General features: G+C 36.8%; 1 protein-coding gene and 1 long non-coding RNA gene across 7 annotated transcripts in view; both read right to left on the reverse strand.

Annotated features, from left to right (window-relative positions):
* GOLGA4 (golgin A4) overlaps positions 1-23,496 on the reverse strand; it is a 138,531-nt gene that overhangs the window by 105,498 nt on the left and 9,537 nt on the right. For 5 of the 6 annotated variants that reach the window (XM_044252700.1, XM_044252699.1, XM_044252701.1 and 2 more), the window contains exons 2-3: positions 12,551-12,640; positions 2,192-2,290 (exon numbers count right to left, since the gene is read on the reverse strand). In XM_044252700.1, the coding sequence (XP_044108635.1) occupies positions 2,192-2,290; positions 12,551-12,640 (189 nt within the window). The remainder of the gene's footprint in view (positions 1-2,191; positions 2,291-12,550; positions 12,641-23,496) is intronic. The other variant, XM_044252702.1, reaches the window with a different exon arrangement.
* On the reverse strand, positions 2,726-10,419 carry LOC122909087. Its single transcript, XR_006385081.1, has 2 exons — positions 10,123-10,419; positions 2,726-4,796 (listed from the first exon to the last, which is right to left on the reverse strand). It is a non-coding gene; the product is annotated as an uncharacterized LOC122909087 (long non-coding RNA).

Genomic DNA, 23,496 nt, shown 5'->3' on the forward strand with positions numbered 1-23,496 from the left:
TATATTTAAATAAATGCAGAACAGTTAGAGAAAGCATTGTTTACGTGACCTTGTAAATTTAAATTACATACCTGTACAAGCAAAATTAAAGATTTTGAAACTACCTGAAATGCCTTCTTCATTTCTGCCCAGCAAATTCTCATTTACCTTTTAACTTTCAAATGCAACTTCTTTAATGAAGCTTCATACGGCTTAACTGAGGGCTAACACATTTCCTATGCCTATATTTTCTTCTATGAAGGTTTAATTCCTTTGTATTTCAAGCATATGTCTCCATACTAAACTATAAACTCTTGGAGAGCAGGAATCCTGTATTTTCATCTTGGTCCCCAGGACTTCTGCCTGACTGGTGGTAGAAGTTCAGTATATGCTTGTCAAATCCTGTGCAGTTACTTCCTTCGGTATGAAAAGACTTCTGAAGTCCATCTCCCAGAGAGAAGCTAACACATGTCAATACTCAACTGTCACCAATACTTTCTCCTGGAGGCAATTCTAAGACAAGAGAAAAATTCTTCTAATCTAACATGCATTTAACTTAAAAGCACACACAGATTGCCTGCCAGGTTTATCTTCAATTATGTTTTGTTCAATCTTTTGACAAGTATTTATTGACTGCTGAGCACTAAGCAATTTTAGAATTCGGGGTCATTTTGCAAAAAACTGAATTAGCTAAAAGTCAACAGCTGATGAACTCGTAAGTAGACCCTCACTAAATTTGTATTCCGTTATAGGTTATGCTATGGTTTCCCTTTGTTACATGGAAAGAAATTAAGTCTTTATCTGAACAAAATTCAAATAAGACTAATGAAGACTTTTAGTCTACTTAAATTATTTCTAAATAGTTCAAAAGCCTCTATTTTAAAATCATTAGCATTTCTCACAACAGAAGAGGTCCTTAAATTACTTTTATGTATATGGAAGTGGGCCTCAGAGAAGCTCTTTTTTTTTTTAGTCTCTGTTATTATAACATGAAGTATAAAGTAATATCATTTTGTGTTTTTAAAGAAACTGGTAAGTTACCTTTAACTGGAACTCCTGTCTCCTCCAACCAGTTTTGAAAATAGTGAGGTGTCACTTACAGCCAGAACGAAGGAGAAATCCTTTGCACATCACTAAAATATTCAGCTACTTTCTTCTCTAAAACCAAGTTCAGGGTGCCTGAGTGGCTCAGATGGTTAAGTGTCTGCCTTTGGCTAAAATCATGATCCCAGGGTCCTGGGATCAAGCCCCATGTTGGGCTCCCTGCTCAGCAAGGAGTCTACTTCTCCCTCTCCCTCTGCTCCCACCCCACTTATTTTCTCTTTCTCTCTCTCTCAAATAAATAAAATCTTTAAAAAAAAAAAAAAAGTTCAGAATGTAATTCAGGATTGCTACTGACTATATGCAGACCAAGGTTTTCCTGGCTGCATGGATTAACTACAGATATGATTCTAATTTCATCACAAGCTACTTAGTAAATTAAACCAATTCTCATCATTTAAAAAATCCTGAATCCTAATTCAGTCAGTGTCCAATGCAACCAAAAAAAGCTATCCTTACTGGGCAATCAAACATATCTAAGTTTCCCTAAATTAAGAACTTAATAAGACACATATGAAAACAGTCCACTTTCTCAAAGTGAAATTATATACAAGATTTAAAATTGTATGAATTCAGTCAACTGAAAAATAATGAGATAAGTACTTCCTTTCAGATGTTTAATATATAGAAAACTGGTACTCCCTCAAAATAAGATGTAATTATTTGTTACAGTAGAATCCACCTCCCTGCTCAATGTTGTTCAATTATGGATTTATATACAATTTTTTTTCTTAAAATGTGAGTCACATCTTAAAATATTCTTGGCCTCCTACCAATAGTAAGACAGAGATTTCTAGCAATACATACCATGTTTTGTTAATGTGCAAACATTCCCTTGAAAGAAAACTTAGAGTTTACACTAAGTTGAAGGTAGTCTTCACTACATTAATGAAAACAGTGTTATTTTGTTGTTGTTAAAAAGCTACCAGAAAACACACCAGCCATCAGAAGTCAGCAATTCACTCTGATTTTTTAGAGGAGGGTTAGCAAAAGGGCACTGAAGATGCTTTGAGAGGCAGTCAGTGACAAGCAGCATGAGATTTGCTTCTAGAATTACCAAATTACTTTGCTTCCCCACAAAGGGAATGCAGAAAGCGGTGGAAGGACTCACCACACTGTCAGTCTGTGTTTTAGGCTGTTTGGAGGAATCCAAAGCAAAGATAGTATACTCAGAGAGAAAAGCAGGCTCTGCTATCATCCCGGCTAGTAGCTGTCTCATTCAGTGTAATAAGCAGAGGTATAAAAATAAAACAAATAATGAAAAACAGATCACAGTAAGGGCATGTTGCAAAGTGTTCTCTCCATATGACATACACAACAGTATAATGACCTTGCACCACCGCAACTGCTACCATCTCTCCACCCACAGAAATAACACGTTGCTGGAAAGGTTAGGAATGGAGAGGAGTTGAGCCGTTTAGAAACTCAAAGCCCAACTTTAACCAATTTGCTTACTGGCATACAAACGATATATGCAACAGCCACAGAAACACACCGCATGTCTGCCGATTTGGTTTAAGAGTCTAACCAGTAAAAACCATACATGGTAGAGAACACAAACCCTTAACCCTTAATGTAACAAATACTGACCATTTTTATACATTCAAAAAGATAGCAGTGAAATTTATAGTGAGGACAAAACACATAAAATTTTAAATAATCATTTATTTTGCACTTAGAAACAAAAATAGTTTTCCCCAATATGTACAAAGGAAACTTTTGAAATTGAAATTCATATAACAAGTTCTAAGAATAAATTCTATTATACTAATTATTTTAAATGTATTCTCTTCTGTCCTTCAGTCTTCAGAAACTATATACAACAAAATATTAATAATCATTATTAGATTTAGAAGAAATTACAACTAAAATGAACTTTCCAATATAAAACAGCTGAAATCTGCATAAGCTCTGTGATGTCACAGAGTTCACCAATGTCGATTCCCCTGTTTTGATAGCATACAATAGTTACACAAGAAAACTTCAGGAGAAAATGGGCAAAAGGTACACAGGTCCTCCCTTAAAAAAAATTTAAAACCTCCTGTGGATCTATGATTATTTCAAAACAAAAACTTAAAAAAAACCCTAATCTTCTGGAAATATTAACATAGCAGTTAATGTATATTATGTTATATACTATATATAAGAAAGAACTTTTATCAGAAAATAAATGTTGCACAAGCTTAAGAACTTACACTTTTCATCTTAGTATGGTAGAGTTATGGATATGACTACAGAGACTCCACTAACTCTTCATCTGGTCCTAAAAGTTGAGTATTAGTGGTGTACTAAAATTTACTAGATGCCTGTTTGGCTCTGGGCACTCATCTTATCCAAGTTTCTACTCTTTCTGAAAATCTGAACTCTCCCGGCAAACTCAGAAAAGTCATCCTTGAAATGAATGTGATTTTAAACGAAGGGCTATACAAATTCACTCTTCTTAGGCCTCCAAAATTAACATTTGAAATGAAGTCACTCTGTCCCACAACAAAATAATTTAAAATTTCACAGTAAAGAGTATATTTGAAAAAAACACAAAAGCTGATACCCAGTATAGAAAAACATATTGAACAAACATTTCAAAGAAAGATGGGCCCAAACAACAATTTACACTCCTGCCCCTAGCCCAAGTAAAAGCCAAGTGTATCACAATTAGTTTCCATTGACAGCTACCTCAAAACCTAAAAAGCCTTTCTTCCCACTCACTGTCCTTGTGATTTGCTTCTTATGCCTATGAAAATCTTACACACATCGATCGCTTCGGCAGCACATATACTAAGATTCTCAAATATTCTCAATCAAATTCTGTCTCAACTCCATATCTCTCAAACTCTATTGAAATTCTAATCCAAATCTATTAAGAACTTAATTCACCTCTTCAGTGGTCCTTAGGTGAAGCCATCAGTTGAACTAACACTGACAGAGGTTCTGTCTAAACATTCATGAAGATACATAAAACTCCCATTAGATATCTGTTGAAGGCTTTTGATCTATCCTGCATGTCTCTTATTCTCTATATATACTTCTTTATCTCTATGAGTTTTCAGTGGAATTACTCAGTATTCTTTTTAAATACCCTAATTTTCCCATGAATTGGGACTTGTCTGAGTTTTTATTCTATATTTTTATATCAATTTTTTTTTACTTCAAGGATTTCTAATTGGTTCTTTTTCATACCTACTAAATCTACTTTTGTTTTGGTCTGTTTTTCCCCCATAATTTTACCTTCTTTTTCAGAAAATTAATAATTCATGTATCTTATCAAAGATATTTGTTTTTAAAGTTTTTTCTAGACTACTCTATTAATTTGAATTTCATCTAGGATAAATTTATATTCCAATTCCTGTTTTTACTGACTGCCTTCCTAGCATTTGCTTTAGAATTTTCATTTACAGGTTCACTTTGAAGAAGGTATTATCTTTCTCCTTCCTTCTGTACTCAAATCTTTCTTTATCCAGTCAATCTGATTCCCTAGGCTCCAGTTTGAGTTTCCTGTCCTATGGCAATATAGGGGTTATCAGGGACTCAGTCACAATAAGCCAAAGTGAGTTTGCTTCAGTTCTTGGTCATGAGGCCTTCCCCTAGGGACAGGAGCTTCTCACAATGGGCCACAGAGAGCTCTAGGCAGCAGTTAGTGAAAGCTTTCCTCAACCTTTTTCATCCAGTGCTGGAGGCACCTGTTCGGCTCCTGGCTTGCAGAACTAAATGTGAAGGTCCTAGCCAGGGAAACGAGGAAGAAAATGTTATAAAAAGCAACCAGATTAAAGAAGATATAAAACTACTTCTGTTTAGAGAGGACAACATCTTATACATAGAAAATACTAAATACTCTACTAAATAACTATTAGAACCTAATAAATAAGGATACAAGAGTAATAAATGAGTTCTGCAGGATATAAGATCAACTGACAAAAAGCAACTTTACTTCTACAGAGTGACAATAAGAAACCAAAAATGAAATTAAGACAACAATCCTGTTACAGTAACATTTAGAAGAAAAAAATACTTAGAAATAAATTTAACAAAAGTAATACAGACCTTATATTCTGAAAAGCATACATTTTTTTTAATTAAAGAAGACCTAAATAAATGGAGGAGAAGAGGGAAAAAAGGGAGGAGGGGGAGAAGATAGAAAGCTTCCCAACTAATAAAAACTGATAAAGACAACACAAAAAGAAAAGTACAAACCACTCTCCTCACAAATAGAGCTGGGAGAAATATATAAAACGTAACTATCAAAGTGAGTACAGCAGGATAATAATAATGCAACCTATCAGTTGAGTTGATTTAAGGAATGAACAATTAAGCCAATATTAGGAAGCTTAATATTAGGCTTAATATTAGGAAGCCTATTAATATAATAATTAAGCTTAATATTAGGCTTAATATTAGGAAGCCTATTAATATAACTCATATCCTATCATTAGACCAAAAGAAAAAACTATGAGAGCCGAGTAGATACCAAGGCAATTTGACAGGGATAAAAGACTTTCATTAACCAACAGAGGGTAGGGACAGGTGGCTTCCAATCTACTATCTAACAAAGTAAAAGCATACAAGCTTTGAAAGTCAATCTATTTAGGGGCAAAATTAATTCCAAACTTAAGAATAAATATTTCTTACCCATTACTTTCAAGATACTTCTCAGTTATTTCCTAAAGAACAATGCCTGTAGCCCTTAAATAGAATAAATTTATAAAATGTGCTTAAGACGTATCAAAAGCTGAGAGTGTCATAGAATAGTACAAACTAACTTGGAATGACAAAGACAACTAAAGAAGCAATATTTTTTTTTTTAAAGATTTTATTTATTTATTTGAGAAAGAGAGACAGTGAGAGAGAGCATGAGCGAGAAGAAGGTCAGAGAGCGAAGCAGACTCCCCATGGAGCTGGGAGCCTGATGTGGGACTCGATCCCGGGACTCCAGGATCACGCCCTGAGCCGAAGGCAGTCGTCCAACCAACTGAGCCACCCAGGCGTCCCAAGAAGCAATATTTTATTTCTGAAAGATGTGTCAGATCAAGAAGAATAAAAAACAGGGGCACCTGGCTGGCTCAGTCAGTGGAGTGTGCAACTCCTGATCTCAGGGTTATAAATTTAAGCCCCACCTTGGGTATAAAAAGAAAGAAGAAAAAGAGGGGAAGGAAGAGGAAGAAGAAGGTGGAAGAAGAGGAATAAGTGACATCTTTCTCAAAGTTTGGGAAAGCATTCCAATCCAAAACAGCCTGACGTTTCACTATTTCTTCCCTTGCAATGTCACAACTAAAAACTTAGTGTGTGTGCTATCCAAGAGCTGATAGGTACAGAAAAGGCCTTTCCATTTCTGAATAATAATAATCTTTTTTATGTGATACACAAATTATGGGTATTTCCATACTTCTGAATTCACTTGCTACTCACAGGAACTCTATGAGAGGAAATATTCATTATAAAACAATTCTAAAGATGAGAAAGCTGAGGCTCTACGAAGTTAAAAGCAGTTAGGTCCAAAGTCACAGAGCAAATAAGAGATGATGTTCTGTGATCCCTCCACTGTTCCAGGCTGTCTCTCTGCACATAGGGAAGCAAAGAAGCAAAAAAGCATAAGGTATTTATGAACACACTCTACTAAACAGAAAGAATCCAACAATTAACCACAACTATTTATTTCTTTGCATAATTTTTTTTTTGCAGAACAAAAAAAAGGATTCTAAGAAAATAAACTGACTTCTGGAATTTAATTTTAAAACAATATGAAAAAGTTGTGTAGATGAGTCCCTAGGATATGGATAAGAATGGACATGCCTAAACTATGGGGAAGTGTCCAAAAGACAGCAAATTAGGGAGCAGGGTAAGTGAAGATATCAATCCTTCTTTCAAAAGTTCAGCAGGTAAAGAGATAGACAGATTAACATCCCTAGGATCTTAGTCCACATAATGGTCTATCTATTTCCCTCCCTTCAGGTCCAGGGACCTCAGCAAAGCAAGCTGGGCAGGCCTTCCCATTTTCCATGGTTGCCCCCAGGAAGAACTTAATGAGCACCTACTATGTGCAAACCACCATGCTAGGAGATTGACACGCTGGTAAACCCCCACAAAACATGTGTTATTATTTCCATTTACAAAGAGAAAACCCAAGTTGCTGAAAAGATAACTTTCAGAGGTCCTTCAGCCAGACTGATCCAGACGACTCCAAACACCATCCTCTCCTCTGTAGTCTATAACAGGTCTTACACCAAACAAATTACATAAACATATCTTCATGCTCTTAAAAAAAGCATTAGATTGAGCCATAAAAAGGAATGAAGTATGAAACGTGCTACAACATAGATAAACCTTCAAAACGTTATGGTAAAAAGAGCCAAACACAAAAGGTCACAAATTATATGTTTCCATTTATACAAAATACCCAGAATAAGTGAATCCATACAGGTAGCAAGTATATCAGTGGTCACCTGGGGCTGGAGGAGAGGGAGCATGGGGAGTAACTGCTTAATGAGTATGGGGGCTTTTTTGGGGGATAATGAAAATGTCACAGAACTAGAGAGATGTGATGAATGTACAAACTGTGAATATATTAAATACCACTTTGAAATTGTAAATGTTATGTTATAGGAATTTAATCTCAATTAAAAAAACATCATCACAGTGGAACAGAGGGCAGGAGGCTATGGTAGCTTCATCTGCCCTCATCAGCCTTTCAATGATCCTACACTCTCTACTGCTCTAAAGCATCCAGCTCTAGAGGGGCAAAAAAGATTCATCTCAAGCAACATAAAGGGAAAGGAGCTCTATGCTGAAGATAACAAGGCTATGCCCAAGATCACTGGAAGAAAGAGGATGATCAACATGCCATTTGCACAGGATGAGAGAATGCCAAAGCTCTGTAGACTTTAGGGTCAGTGCAAATCAGTCTGTTCTCCTTTGCCTTCAATGTTTGAATCATAGAGATGATTTTTTATACCCTTGTAAGGAAGCCTGCAACCAAAGACAGACTTGTTTAGATTTACATATAAAATTTACCAACACAGGAAAACAGACATATTAGGAGATATATAAAACCTTTAATTATCCAGGAAATTGTGTAAATGAAACCATCATCTTCTGAAGCAGTCTTGATAACAAAGACTACTGTATCTACTGGAGAGATGGACAAATATTTATATTGAGTTAAACTTCCACATTTTGCTAAAAAGAAACATTATAACATATAAAACAGAAAGTTGGGATCTTCTATATCACAGATTTAACAAAATAAAAAACCCAGGGAGTGGGAAGGACTAAGAAGGTAATTATGTAATGCCTATTTAATCAATAACTTAATTATAAAATTAGAAAGTCCTTAAATTTTGTAAAAATAAACAGAATTGACCATTACATTAGTCAAAAATAGCTTTTAAAGCTGTCAGAAAACACTTCAAAAGCAAGGAGATGAAGGGATGATGCAGCTCTTTCACTCAGAAACCACTTCTTAAGTTAAATCTAGGAAGCACAGGATCTTTAGGACTGAAATTTGGGAATCTGGGAAGAAATAAAAAATAACCTTCAGCTTACTTAAGCCTACTGTTAAGGAATATTCAAATCATCCCTTTCAAAAAGGATTATTTTGTAAAGATATAGTCATTTAAAATGTTTTAAAGCATCCTCGATGAAATAAATATTTTTTAAAAAGCAGAGTAGGGATTCCTGGCTGGCTTAGTCGGAAGAACATGTGACTCAGGATCATGAGTTCAAGCCCCACGCTGGGTGTAGAGAAGCTTACATAAATAAAAAAGTTTTAAAGATATAAAAAAAATTAAAAAGCAATAGTAGCAATCAATAAGTTATTTTCAGGGTTTCAACCGTATTGTGTATAAACCAATATACTATAAAATCAACCAATATATGAAGTATAGTAATGATGCTATCAACACTATTTGCCAAAATGGTTCTACTCAGTACTGCAGCTTTCATTCAAAATAGTTACATGTATAAACTAAGTTCAACAGCATTAAATTTGAGATCACAAAGTTAAAGAAATGTAATACTACAAGGGATCCACAAGAAAATGATATCCCACATAAAGTATGCATATACTTCGTATTTTAAACAACTTTGTCAGATCATTTAAATCTATACACCAAGAACACAGTATATTATGCCATTAGCTTTGAATGCAAAAACTATACTGTGAAATAATTATTTTGCTATCAACATCTATTATGAAAAGGTTTAAAATGGGGTGCCTGGGTGGCTCAGTCAGTTAAGCGTCTGCCTTCAGCTCAGGTCAGGATCCCAGGGACCTGGGATTAAGCCCCATGTCGCTTCTCCCACTCCCCCTGCTTGTATTTCCTCTTTAGGCTATCTCTCTGTCAAATAAATAAATAAAATCTTAAAAAAAAAAAAAAGTTTAAAATCTTTTTAATGTAACCTTAGAAAAAATTAAAAAATAAAATAACCTTCATCAAAACAACGGGAAATATCTCTCAAATTTTTAAATTTGAAATCCATCCTATAACCCAGGAATCCCATTCCTAGGATTCTATCTTCCAGAAGAACATCATTATAAATGTTTATAAGCAGTACAGTACTGCTTATAATACTGAAAAGATTATAAAATTTAATTTATAATACTGAGACTCTCTCCAAACTAATCTACAGAATCAATACAATCCCACTCAAAATCTCCACAGGTTTGTTCTGTTGTTGTCATTATGTTTCATTTTGTCGTGAGTTTGTTTTTGTGAGACTTGAAAATCTAATTCTAAAATTTATATGGAATTTATATGGAAAGAAATCAGAATAACCAAGACATTCAAGAAGAACAAGGTAAAAGTGCTATGGACTGAATGTGTCCCCCAAAATTCACATATTGAAGACCTAGCCCTCAATGTGATGTTATTTGGAGGCAAACTTTGGGAGGTAATTAACTAGAGAAGGTCAAGAGAATGCAGCTTTCATGATGGGATTAGTACCCTTAAAGAAGAGAAAGAGACAGGATAATTGCCTTCCCCCTACTCCCACCCTAAGGAGTATGTAGGTACCAAGAAGGGTCATGCTAGGACATAATGAGAAGATAGCTACCTGCAAATCAGTAGAGAGCACTCATCAGACAGCCCATCTGCTGGCATCTTGACCTTGGACTGCCCAGCCTCCAGAACTATGAGAAACAAATGTCTGTTGTTTAAGCCACTGGTCTATGGAATTTTGTTAAAGCAGCCCAAACTGACCAAGACAGGAAAGACCAGCTCTAGGAAAGACAAGATTTAATATAAAACAACTGGTATTAAGACAGTGTGGTATCAGATCAAAGACAGACAAAGCAAACCAGAAAAGAGAATATAGAGCCCAGAAACCAATCTATGCAACTATAGACACTAATTTCTGAAAAAAGCACAGTAGATCAATGTGAGAAAAATGGGACAAATGGATAGCCATACAGATGGGGTGGTGGGTGGGGAGGGGACACAGACTTGATTCCTACCTCACACCATGCTGAAAAAAATCAGTTCCAAATGGAATGTAGACTGGAATGTGAAAAGTGAAACAGGATATGGGAGAATGGGCAAAATGAGCATGAAAGAGAGCAAGAGGTATAGGCTTCCCATTGTGGAATGATTAGGTCACAGGAATAAAAAGTACAGCATAGAGAATATAGTCAAAGATATTTTAATAGTATTTTATGGGGAGAGATGGCAGCCACACTCTCGGTGAGCACAATATAACTTACAGACTTGTCAAATCACTATGTTGCACACCATACCTCAATTTAAAAAAAATTATTTTTGAAAAGTAAAACAGGAAAATACTCTCAGGGTAAGAAAAGAATTTTTTTTTTTTAAAGATTTTATTTATTTATTTGACAGACAGAGATCACAAGCAGGCAGGCAGAGAGAGGGAGAGGAGGAAGCAGGCTCCCTGCAGAGCAGAGAGCCCGATGCGGGACTCGATCCCAGGACCCTGAGATCGTGACCTGAGCCGAAGGCAGCGGCTTAACCCACTGAGCCACCCAGGCGCCCAAGAAAAGAATTTTTTAATAAGAAATAAAAACACTAGCCAGAAAATAAAATATTAATAAATTATAATACATTAAAACTAAGAATTTCAGTTCATCTAAGGACACGATTAAGAGAATAAAAGGGCAAGCCACAGGGCAGAAGAAGATATCTGCTAGGCATATATCCAATAAAAACTCCTTCCATATATGTTAACTGGAATTTAAATAAAAATTTGAAACAAAAAAGAAGAAGAAACATCAAGACCCTGAAAAAAAAACTTCTCATTACAAGAAAAAAAATGTGTAACTATGTATGGTGATGAATGGTAACTAGACTTGTGATCATTTTAGTGTTTTCAAATATCAAATCACTGTATTATACACATGAAATTAATGTTATATGCCAATTATGTCTCATTAAAAAAAAAACCCATCCACAATATATAAAAAAGAGCCACAAATCAATAAAAGACAAACCAAGAGAAAAATTAGCAAAACACATAAAGAAGCACTTCACAAAAAAAGATATCAAATGGCCAATACACAGATGAAAAGTGCTCAATCTCATTAGTCATCAGAGAAATGTGACTTAAAGCTACAGTAAGAGAGCACTACACACTCATGAGAATGGCTGAAATTAAAAAGACTAGCAAGAATGTAGAGCACCAGCAACTTTCAGAAACTCCTAGGGGCAAGGTAAAGTTCTACAACTATTCTGAAAAACAATGGACCTTATCTTCTAAGTGCTGAAATTCTACATACCTTTTGACCCAGTGTTCCACTGCTAGGTATAAACTAAAAGAAATGCAGGTACATGTGGACCAAAAGAAACAAATAATGATGTTCACAGCAGCCTAATTTATAACCCCAAACTGTAAATAATGAAAATGGTTAATGTTTACAACAGAAAACATACTTAAATGGTACTATAAAAAAAGGAAAGAAATAACAAAAGGTCAGGATGATAGTAATCTTTTTGGGGGGAAGAAGGCAGCGCTATAATGTTGGCAGTGTCCCTTCTGGAACCTCAGGGGCAGTTATGGGAGGGTTCCTTCATAATAATTCTGTGATTTGTACATTTTTGTTTTACTCTATTCTGAACCTGTATCAGAGTTCACAGCAAGAAAAAGAGGATGGAAAAAAAAATCTAATCTGAGCTATGGGCCTACCTGCAAGTCACAAAAAAATCAGTTAAGTTCAGATTCCAATCAATAGCTTGAAAATACAGAACTTTTCCCTATATGATGCTTGTTAAACAAATTATTATCAAATTATTATAAACCTCAAATATTAAAGATAGAGCATATTGTCCTTTCAAATTGAGATTCTCAAAGAAAACATAAAAGCAAAACTACTATTTACAAAGAAACAATAATTATGTTGTTAATAAAAATACCTAGCAATTAAAAATCGACCTGTCAAAATAATTTTCCATTTTGTTATCAACAGTAGCCTGCATTTTAGATTAATAAGCTTCTTGTAAGAGGTTTATTAAAGAAGAAATTCCAAACATACCTCTCTATTGGGTGTACCTTCATCAAGTTGCTCTGTAAATGAAGATGTCCTGCTCCTGGTTCTTGTTGGTGTTGAAGAATTGGAGGGAGCCTAGATTAATAAATTATTGCACAAATTAGAAAGACTACATGGGACTATGTATTGTGTAGTCTTTCTCTCAATTCATGCCCAAAGAACCCCATGAAAGAAAGGAAAAAAACAAACACATGAAAAAGTAAACAATACCTAAAACAATCAACTAGAAGACCTAGGCTGCCTATGGGTCCTTGGTCTGACTCTACCACTAACCAGAACTCTGACCTTAGCTAAACTAACTTTCTGAGGGCTATGTGTCCTCATATATAAAATAAGGTTGTGATATTAACACAAGATGATAACATTAGGGGAAAGTGAAACCAGCTGAGGAGTATATGAAAACTCTTTGTACGATTTTGGCAACTTGCTTATAAATCAAAATTATTCCAAAATTCAAAGTTCATGAAAAAAATAAGGTTGTCAATTCAACCTTTAAAGTGCCTTCCAGGAGTGCCTGGGTGGCTCAGATGGTTAAGTGTCTGCCTTCAGCTCAGGTCATGATCTCCAGGTCCTGGGATCCAGCCCCAAGCAGGGCTCCCAGCTCAGCAGGGAGTCTGCTTCTCCCTTTCCCTCCGCCTCTCCTCCTGCTTATGCGCTCTCTCTCTATCTCTCAAATGCATAAATAAAATCTTTTAAAAAAATTTAAAAATAAAGTATCTTTCAGCTCTAATATTCAATACTATGTAATGTACAAGTAAATACCTCTCCAGTCAATGGCCTTGCTTTAAGTCTACTTGGCACACCACAGCTGGATCCTAAGATACCAATCCATTTAGTTCTGTAAAGGAGAGCCTGACTCCTATAATTTTTAGTACAAAAGTCCTCAGGAAAAAGGGCCCAATATGTAAACCAGAAGGTTAAAGTCTACTCTAATGTGAACTTAGAAAAAGTCCTAAAAGTATAAAGCCAAAACTTTAAGACTCTCCCTCACCCATAATAAAACAGATCTGAACTCATCTACACATAGAAATAAGTCTTGATATCTTACCCTTCTGTAGTCTGCAAAGCTCTACATCAATAAAAGGCATTTAATAAATACTTTCTAAGTAAATGAGTGAATGAATGTGAGCACATACTATTGTGGCTAGGCTGGAACAGAGAGGTCATCAGGAAGAGTGTACATACATTCACATACATACGTACACATATAAACATATTTACTTTACAATAAGTACAACATTTCAAATTAAAATAGATGTTTCATAAGCAGTATTGGGACAAATGGCCATCCATATGGGGGTAGACACCAACCAGATGCTCACTTCATACTCAAGCTGTATTAAAGATTTAATTTTTTAAATGTTTATTTAAATCCCACTTAGTGACAAATAAATAAATAAATAAATTCCAGTTAGTGCACATACAGTGTAGTATTAGTTTCAGGTATATCACCCAGGGCTCATCACAATCCCCATTACCTATTTAACTCCTTAATTCCCATTACCTATTTAACTCATGATTTTTAAAAATTGAAATATAAAAGAAGATATGAGTTTATTTCTACAATCACTGAGTGGGAAAGAGATTTTTCTGTCAAAACCAGAAATCAAAAGGAACAGTTTAACTGGAGGGAGGGAGGAAAATATCAACAAAATAATGACAAAAATTTAATAACCTTTTTTTTTTCTAAACAGCTCTTATAACTCCGTAAATTATAACTCATAAAACTAACTAACTCACTATCCCTCTCATCTAAGGCAGGTGACCTGAGCTCCACCAATGAATATACCCACATGAGACTCTGAGTCACAAAAAAGGGATGTGAGAAAATAAGACACAATTTTAAAGTTCATAATCTGGTGAACACAGAGACTAAGCTTTATGCAGCTGTGCAGAGGAATTATTGATTCAGTTTTCCAGATACCAGGAAAGGGCTACTTTTAGACAGTGATCATCCAATCACTTGAAAAATATATCCCCACTTTAAGTATTTACAATCTTTACACTTTGGCTTTCATGCAAGCCTAATCAGTAACTGAGAAGCTCATCAGCTCTGGATTAACTAGCAAAATCAAATGTTGGAGTGTGTGAAGTTGAAAAATAGGTAGGTCATAAAACACAGTGTCTTCAGAAAAGTAGGGCCACCTGGCAAGTCTGGACTGATGGCTGGTAGGTCTTGCCCTGGAGTTGCAAGAGTAAGGATCACATATACTACATATGATTGTAAAATACAAAATATTCATAAAAAACAACTGTACTTGGGGCGCCTGGGTGGCTCAGTGGGTTAAAGCCTTTGCCTTCAGCTCGGGTCATGATCTCAGGGTCTTGAGATCGAGCCCCGTATCGGGCTCTCTGCTTGGCAGGGAGCCTGCTTCCTCCTCTCTCTCTGCCTGCCTCTCTGCCTACTTGTGATCTGTCTCTGCCAAAGAAATTAAAAAAAAAAAAAAAAAAAAACTGTACTTGATCATTTATTAGAAGGCCCTGGATCTTTAATAGGCTATCCTCACTTCAAAATATAAAGGGAATTAGATTCCACCAAACTAAACTTAGTCTAATTAATTCTAATTAATTCATAGCCAAGAGAAATCTAGACAGGTTTCTAAGCTATTTGTCACAATTAATATCTTTTTTGTCCATGAAAAAATTATAAACTAACCACTTGCCTCAATTTCAGTATAGAAAAAATCATATTAGTCACTACGGTAGGCAGAATTCTAAGATGACTCCAGTTGACCCTCACCCTGTGAATATGATGAGATCATTCCCCTGACTATCACACATTACATAGTAAAAGGGACTTCTACAGGCATATTTAAGATTTCTAATCAGTAGTCTTTGAGTCAATCAAAAGATTACCTGGATGGGTCTACCTAATCACAAAAGCCCTTCATATAAGAGTCTAGAGTGCAAAGGCAGAGGCAGAAGGCAGAGAAATGCACCCCCACTGTCCTGAAAGAAAACCAAATGCCTAAGAGGGCCAAGTGACAAGGAACTGCAGGTAGACTCTAGATCCTTCTTCAACAGCCAGGAAGAAATAAGGACTTCAGTCCTATAACCACAGAGGACTAAATTCTAGTACAGCCACATGAGTACAGAAGAAAACCCTAAACTCCAGTGAAGATCACAGTCTGGGGGCGCGTGGGTGGCTCAGTCAGTTAAGTGTCTGCCTTCAGCTCAGGTCATGATCCCAGGGTCCTGGGACTGGCCCCAAGTCAGGCTCCCTGCTCAGCGGGAAGCCAGCTTCTCCCTCTCCTCTGCCCTGTCTACGCCCCCCACCCAATGCTCTCTCTCTCTCTCTCAAATAAATACACCTTTAAAGAAAAAGAGAAGAATGTAGTCTAGATGACACCTTGTGAAACTCTTTTTTTTATTTTTTATTTTTTACTAACATATAATGTATTATTAGCCCCGGGGGTATAGGTCTGTGAATCGTCAGGCTTACAGACTTCACAGCGCTCACCATAGCCCCAATGTACCTTGTGAAACTCTTAACAGAGAAGCCAGTCATCCATGACAGACTTCTGACCTACAGACTATGAAGTAACAATTGGGTTATCAGACACTAAGAGTGTAGTAATTTGTTATGCCACATTAGAAACTGTATACAGTCACTTCTGGGAAAAAGAAGCCTTGAGTTGCTTACCCCTTTCATTATCCATCAAGACCCTGTTCAGATGTCACCCTGACTCTCTCCAGAATTGCTTTCCTCTGTGTAGCCACAGCACCATGCACACACTTCACCCATATTGGAGTACTTGTCTCTCAATCCCTCGGTACAGAGACTACATCTACCCTACATGGCAAATGCAACACCCAGCACCTTAGGAGGCCCTGTTCAATAAATAAGAACTCTAAAATTACAAATATATTTTATTTATTTATTTATTTATTTGTAGGCTCCACACCCAATGGCTTGAACTCACAACCCTGAGATCAAGAGTTGCATACTTTACCAACTGCGTCAGCTAGGTGCCCCAACAAATATTTTTTTAATTATTATTTTTTTATTTTAGATTTTTTTTGTTTTAATTTGTCAGAGAGAGAGAGCGCGAGTGAGCACAGGCAGACAGAGAGGCAGGCAGAGGCAGAGGGAGAAGCAGGCTCCCTGCCGAGTAAGGAGCCCAAAGTAAGACTCAATCCCAGGACCCTGGGATCATGACCTGAGCCGAAGGCAGCCGCTTAACCAGCTGAGCCACCCAGGTATCCCCCAACAAATATTTTTAAATATTGTATCTCTTTTGATCCTCACAACCAATCTGAAAGTTAATCAGGATAGATATTATCATCCCCAATTTCTCATCTCTGATGAGAAAATAAGAGGGTCAGAATACTTGTGTAGCTTGCCCAGGTTGCATACAAGATCTGTGTTATGGGTTAGGACACAGGTCTTCCGATTCCCTCATCCACTTCCCTTGTATTCTTTAGATCCCTGTTTCTCAGATTTTCTTCCACTGGGACCCAGAGTATAAAGACAAAATAAAGCACCCATTTTACATATAGACACCTCTAAGACAAAAGTCTTACAGAACCTTAAACTTTATGGCAGAAAGTGTCATATTTCCCGACCAAGGTTATTCTTTCATTTAAAAAAAAAAAAAAAAAAGCCAGGGGACCCTGACTGGCTTAATCTCAGGGTTGAGTTCAAGTCCCACGCGTGGTATAGAGTTTACTTTAAAAAAAAAAAAAAAGCTGATCTCAACATCTCAACCCACTAAAAGATTCCACAATTCTCTTAACTGCTTTCACCATACCGTGTTGTCCTTGTAAGAACAATGTACATAAAGACAGCCACTAACTCTAAAATCTAGACTACATCCAACATACTACTATATTTTAGTTATCTTAAAAAATAAAAATTAAAGAGCATTAATCCTAGCTGAATACCACAATTTAAAGATAATAAAAACACAAATTCTGGATTTTTGTATTACTGAAAAGTTCTATATCAAAGTCAAAACTATGTTAACCAAAGTTTACTCATTAGGGGCTCTACAATCTGGGAATTTTCATGGAAAGAATTACTCAAAATAGCTGAATTGTTAGACAGATTTAGAAAAATATAGACATAAAATAGACACAGGCAGAGAGATATATATCTATCTAAAATTATAGATTCAAAAAAATAAAATAAAATAAAATTATAGATTCAAAATGGTTACAACTCATTGATACCTGAAGGGCTCAGGAGATACAATGAGTTGTAACCATTTTGAATCTATAACTTTCTGAAATCAATTAAGTAATTCTAGTTTTTTTTTTTAATAAATTTCTCTTTTCTGAATTTTTTTTTAATTTTATTTATTTATTTGACAGAGAGAGATCACAAGTAGGCAGAGAGGCAGGTAGAGAGAGAGGGAGAAGCAGGTTCCCCGTTGAGCCCAGAGCCTGATGCAGGGCTCAATCCCAGGACCAGAGCCAAAGGCAAAGGTTTAACCCACTGAGCCACCCAGGAGCCCCTAACTAATTCTTGTTTTTAAAGATAAAAGGAGGGATACCTGGATGGCTCAGTCACTTTAGCGTCTGCCTTTGGATCTGGTCATAATCCCAGAGTCCCACATCTGGCTCCCCACTCAAGGGGAGCCTGCTTCTCCTCCTTCCTCTGCCCCTCCCCCCCACTCATGCATGCTCTCTCACTCTCTTAAATAAATAAAATCTCTAAAAAAATTTTTTAAGATAAAAGGAAACTGAACATAGGGGCGCCTGGGTGGCTCAGTACGTTAAGCGGCTGCCTTGGGCTCAAGTCATAATCCCAGAGTCCTGGGATGGAGCCCAACATTGCACTCCCTACTCACCGGGAGAATGCTTGTCCCTCTCCCTCTGCCCGACCCCACTGCTTATTCATTTCCTCTCTCTCAAATAAATAAAATCTTTAAAAAAAAAAAAAAAGGGGAAGAAAGAAAAGAAACATCAACCAATGTTCAGAAGATTGGTATGAATGAAAGAACAGCAAAGAATTTAACACAACTGAGAACACCACAACCCCAAAGAGCTACAAAAGAGAACAGTGATGAGAAGCAAGCCTATTTTCATCCCCAGAACCATGAAAGGACTTAGGACTTAAAGCAAAAATTTAACACAAAATGCGAGAAGAGACAAGACCAAAAACAGAAGACTGGTTGAAGGATCCCCAGATCCCAGTCCTACCTTACAGAGCCTCTGAAGAACAAGAAGTTTATTTTTGGGAGACAATTAGGCTCCAAACTGGGCAAAACCAAGCACAGTAAGATAGGAGCAAAGGGTAAAGTATATGACTAACATTAGTGGAATTAAGTGGTACCTGCAGTGAATCAGCCCTGCTTCCAGAAGGTTGGCAGCTTGGCTTATAACCCCCTCACCCTTTCTCCAAACAACACCGGGCTTCTCTGGAGAAACCAAATGACCTCCAGACCTGTAGTTACCAGCGTGAAGATATTTTCCCCAATAATAACCCAGCAGAGAACCCCAGTGTCTCTGTCACATGGAGTACAGATTTTTAGTGCCTCACCCTTAAGTATGAATGGAAAGCCGAGAGCAACCAATAAAGTTTCCAAAGTAAAAAAGTGTGCCAAAAACAAACAAAAACACAAGAACCAGAAAAAAACAAACAGTAAAGACTAAAAGAAAACTTTAAAAAAAAAAAAAACATTATTCTGAGAGATAAAAAACATTATATCTGTATAACAAGAACAATGCTATGAAAAGGAAAAGACAGGAAGAAATGGCACTTCCAGATTTTAAAATAAGATAGCCAAAATCCAAAATTCAATTTAAGAGTTAAATAACTTGAAGAAATCTCTCAAAAGTAGAGCAAAACAAAACCTAAAACACAACAACAACAAAAAACCCAAAATGGAATATAAGTGGTAAAAAAAGAAAAAGAGAATCTATCCTGAAGGCACAAAAGCCACCAAATTCCGCTAAAGAGAATAGAGAAAAAACAAAGGGGAGAGAATTATCAAAGAGACAATATGTAAAAGTTTCCAAGAATTTAAGCACAGGAGTGGCACCATACAATGCCCACTGAGTGTTCAGCACAATGCATAAAGAAATCCATACACAGGCATATTTACCATGAAATTTCAGACAACAAGCCATAAAGGGAAGATCCTAAAGTCTCCAGGAAGGAAAAAGCAGCAGAATGACAATGGACATCTTAATAGCAACACTGCAAATAGAAAACAATGGAGCAATGCTTCCCTAAATCATCTACTTTGGCAGGAAATCAGTAGATAAGGTTTATAATGTACAACTCAACAAACAGCAAAGCAACAACAGTTTACTATTAGAAATATGAAGTCAAATATCTGGGCAAAGAAAATGTTGAGAATATGGAGAACAGGCCTGGAGGGTTGGAGCAGACAATGGGTTTTTTTGCATAATATCCTTTCAGTAGTATTTCACCTTTTAAAATGATGTAACATATCACTTTGATAAAAATAAAAGAAAATTTTTAATTAAAATCATAAGTATTTAGAGGTGCCTGGGTGGCTCAGTCATTAAGCACCTGCGTTCAGCTCAGGTCATGATGCCTGGGTCCTGGGATCAGGTCTGGCATCGGCTCCCCTGCTCAGCGAGAAGCCTGCTTCTCCCTCTCCCACTTCCCTGCTTGTGCTCCCTCTCTCGCTGTGTCTCTGTCAATTAAATAAATACATAAAATCTTAAAAAAAAAAAAGTCGTTTGTTCAAAACAAGATACCAAATAAAATTTAAAACATGACATACAGATTAAAAGATCATCTATTTCTCATCTTAAATCTCATCCAATAGTTGACAATGAATAAGTGGATTGATATTCTCAACATTCAGACACTAGCTATTGTTAACAGCATATTTCAAGGCCAATCACATGGTATATACTAACTTAACCAAGTGATTCCACAAAATAACATAGAAAAATCAGATAATATCTTTACAATCTAAGGAATATATAATTGTTGAGAATTTATCATTTTGAAGTCAAATATTTCAGGAGTACCTGGGTGACTCAGTTGGTTAAGCATCTGCCTTCAGCTCAGGTCATGATCTCATGGGATGGAGCCCTGCTTCAGGTTTCCTGCTCAGCAGGGAGTCTGCTTCTCCCTCTCCCTCTCTTTTTTTTGCTCCCTCTACTTGTGCTCTCTCTCTGTCAAATGAGTAAATAAAATCTTTTCTTTTAAATCTAAAAGAGTAGGGGCACCTGGGTGGCTCGGTGGGTTAACCCACCGCCTTTGGCTCAGGTCATGATCCCAGAGTCCTCAGACAGCCCCACATTGGGCTCCCTGCTGGGCTGAGAGCACGCGTCTCCTTCTCCCCCTGCCTGCTGCTCTCTGCCTACTCGTGTGCTCTCTTGCCCTCTCTCTCTGTCAAATATATAAATAAAATCCTTTAAAAAAATTTTTTTTAAGTAAAGATTTTATTTATTCATTTGAAACAGAGCAAGAGTGAGAGAGTACAAGTGGGTGTGGGAGGCAAAAGCAGAGGGTTAGGGAGAAGGAGGCTCCCCACTGAGCAGAGAGCCCCATGTGGGTCCCAAACCCAGGACCCTGGGATTAAGACCTGAGCTAAAGGCAGACGCTTAACCAACTGGGCCACTCAGGAGCTCCTGAACTTATGTTTAAATACATCATGGTGAATAGGTTTCCAGTATAAGAATACAGACTTAATACTACTGCTTATCTCACTCCCTCATAAAAACCCACTGAAGTGAAAGTTTAAAAAAAAAAAAAAGGTAGAAAAACATACATTAACTAAAACTCAAGAATAAAACAGAGAACATCAACAGTAAAAAGAAAATGAGGGGCGCCTGGGTGGCTCAGTGGGTTAAGGCCTCTGCCTTCATGATCTCGGGGGTCTTGGGATCAAGCCCCAAATCGTGCTCTCTGCTTGGTGGGGAGCCTCTCTCTCTGCCTCCCTCTCTGCCTACTTGTGATCTGTCAAATAAACAAAAATTTAAAAAAAAAAAAAAAAAGATGAGAAATTTCTGAAGAATCGAAGGTAAAAGGGTTCAAATTGGTAGAGAAATCAGGACAAAAGTAGCCATAACTCTAATTCTGTACAGAAGGCTGAAGAAGAGGCTGCTGCTTCGTGTGACAAACAGGTACCTGAAGTCAGACTCCTTCAACACAAACATATTTCCAGATAAAAGTAACTGCAAAATATAATGCGCAACTACCTTGTAGAAGTTGGATCTTCAGCTGTGTGGCTGGTACCACAAAGTAGCAGAGTAACAATACACCCGAGCTTGCCCACTGCAACCTCAGTCCACCCAGTTTACGCCAGTTTATGTTCCAAGATCATTATTAGAAGTAGTGTCCCCGGAGCGCCTGGGTGGCTCAGTGGGTTAAGCCTCTGCCTTCAGCTCTGGTCATCATCCCAGGGTTCTGGGATGGAGCCCCACATCCGGCTCTCTGCTCCGCAGGGAGCGTGTTCCCTTCCTCTCTCTCTTCCTGCCTCTCTGCCTACTTGTGATCTCTCTCTCTCTGTCAAATAAATAGATGAAATCTTTAAAAAAAAAAAAAAAGTAGTGTCCTCTTTCATTCTCAAGAATGTTTGCATGATAAATTATATATGGTCACCTTTTAAAGTAGGTAGACACTCTTTGTTTGGGCTGCAGAGGAGGGATCCTCTGATTGTTCCCTTCCATAACCACTCTCCACACAGGGGAGAGGCACTTAAGAGCAGAGAAAACCCATGTCAGCTAGCGAAATGAACCACCCACCAGGACTCCATAAATATAAATGAAAAACCAGCAATCACAAGATTTTTCTTAACAAAACAAACAAACAAGATGACCAGTAAGACTATAGTAAGTGACCCAAAAAAAAATCAAGATAAATCAAGGAACGGAACTTAAATACGAATGTGCATATATGTACTATATAATGCTTATCTTACCACAGTTTTGATAAGCTCTAGTTTCTCTAAACTAGTATAAGCTGCTACTAAAAAGTAAAACAAAGCTCATGTATAAGCACGGTGACTAAAAAAATGGGCTTCTGAGACACACTACCTAAGCTCATCTCAGCTTTACCACCAAATAACTGTATACCTGAGACAAGTTACTTTATCTGCCCCAGCCTCAATTTCCTATCTGTAAAATGGGAATAATACAAATCATGTTATATTATTTCATATTTTAATTTGAAAATCATGCAATACAACAAAGAAAAGTATGTGATTAATAATAATTACTCAATAAATGCTTACTAGTGTTATTATTTGTAGAAGTTAAATATATGATTACTAGAATAAATTTAATAATTAAATAATTAAATTTACTCTAATAATAAAATTTGAAGAAATCTCTCAAAACAATAGAACAAACAGGAAAAAAGGAATATATAAAAAGAAAGTCAGAATACCCTTGGGCGCCTGGGTGGCTCAGTTGGTTGGGAGACTGCCTTCGGCTTGGATCATGATCCTGGAGTCCCCGGATCAAGTCCAGCATAAGGCTCCCTGCTTGGCAGGGAGTCTACTTCTCCCTCTGAACCCCTCCCCTCTTATGTTCTCTCTCTCACACACTCTCTCTCTCAAGTAAATAAATAAAATCTTAAAAAAGAAAAAGAATACCCAAAGAACTTGTCCAGAAAGATTAAGAAGACTTTTAAGGGGGGGGGCAAACAACAACAAAAAACTAAAAGAAGAAAATTGGGAATTTTCTAAAATCAAGGGAAGAAGAGAAGATTCAAAGATCAGGTTAACTACCAATGAAGAAAGAACTGGTTTGGAATTAGACCTCTCATTTGTAATACATAATACTGGAAGATGAGGAGAAAGAAAGAAGCTCAGCAATCTGAGGGAACATTTCCTACCTAGAATTCCATAAATAAATAAGAATGTCTTACTAATATATCTTGTGATTTAGAAGTGAAGGAACCAACCACTGTTGGTTAAAACCCTATACTTTTAGAGCCCTGACCTTCATTATTAACACATTAACTGACTTCTACATCCGTTTCCAGCCTTGTTCTCTTG

This window comes from Neovison vison, chromosome 6 (assembly GCF_020171115.1).
Source record: "Neovison vison isolate M4711 chromosome 6, ASM_NN_V1, whole genome shotgun sequence".
Classification (NCBI taxonomy): Eukaryota; Metazoa; Chordata; class Mammalia; order Carnivora; family Mustelidae; genus Neogale; species Neogale vison.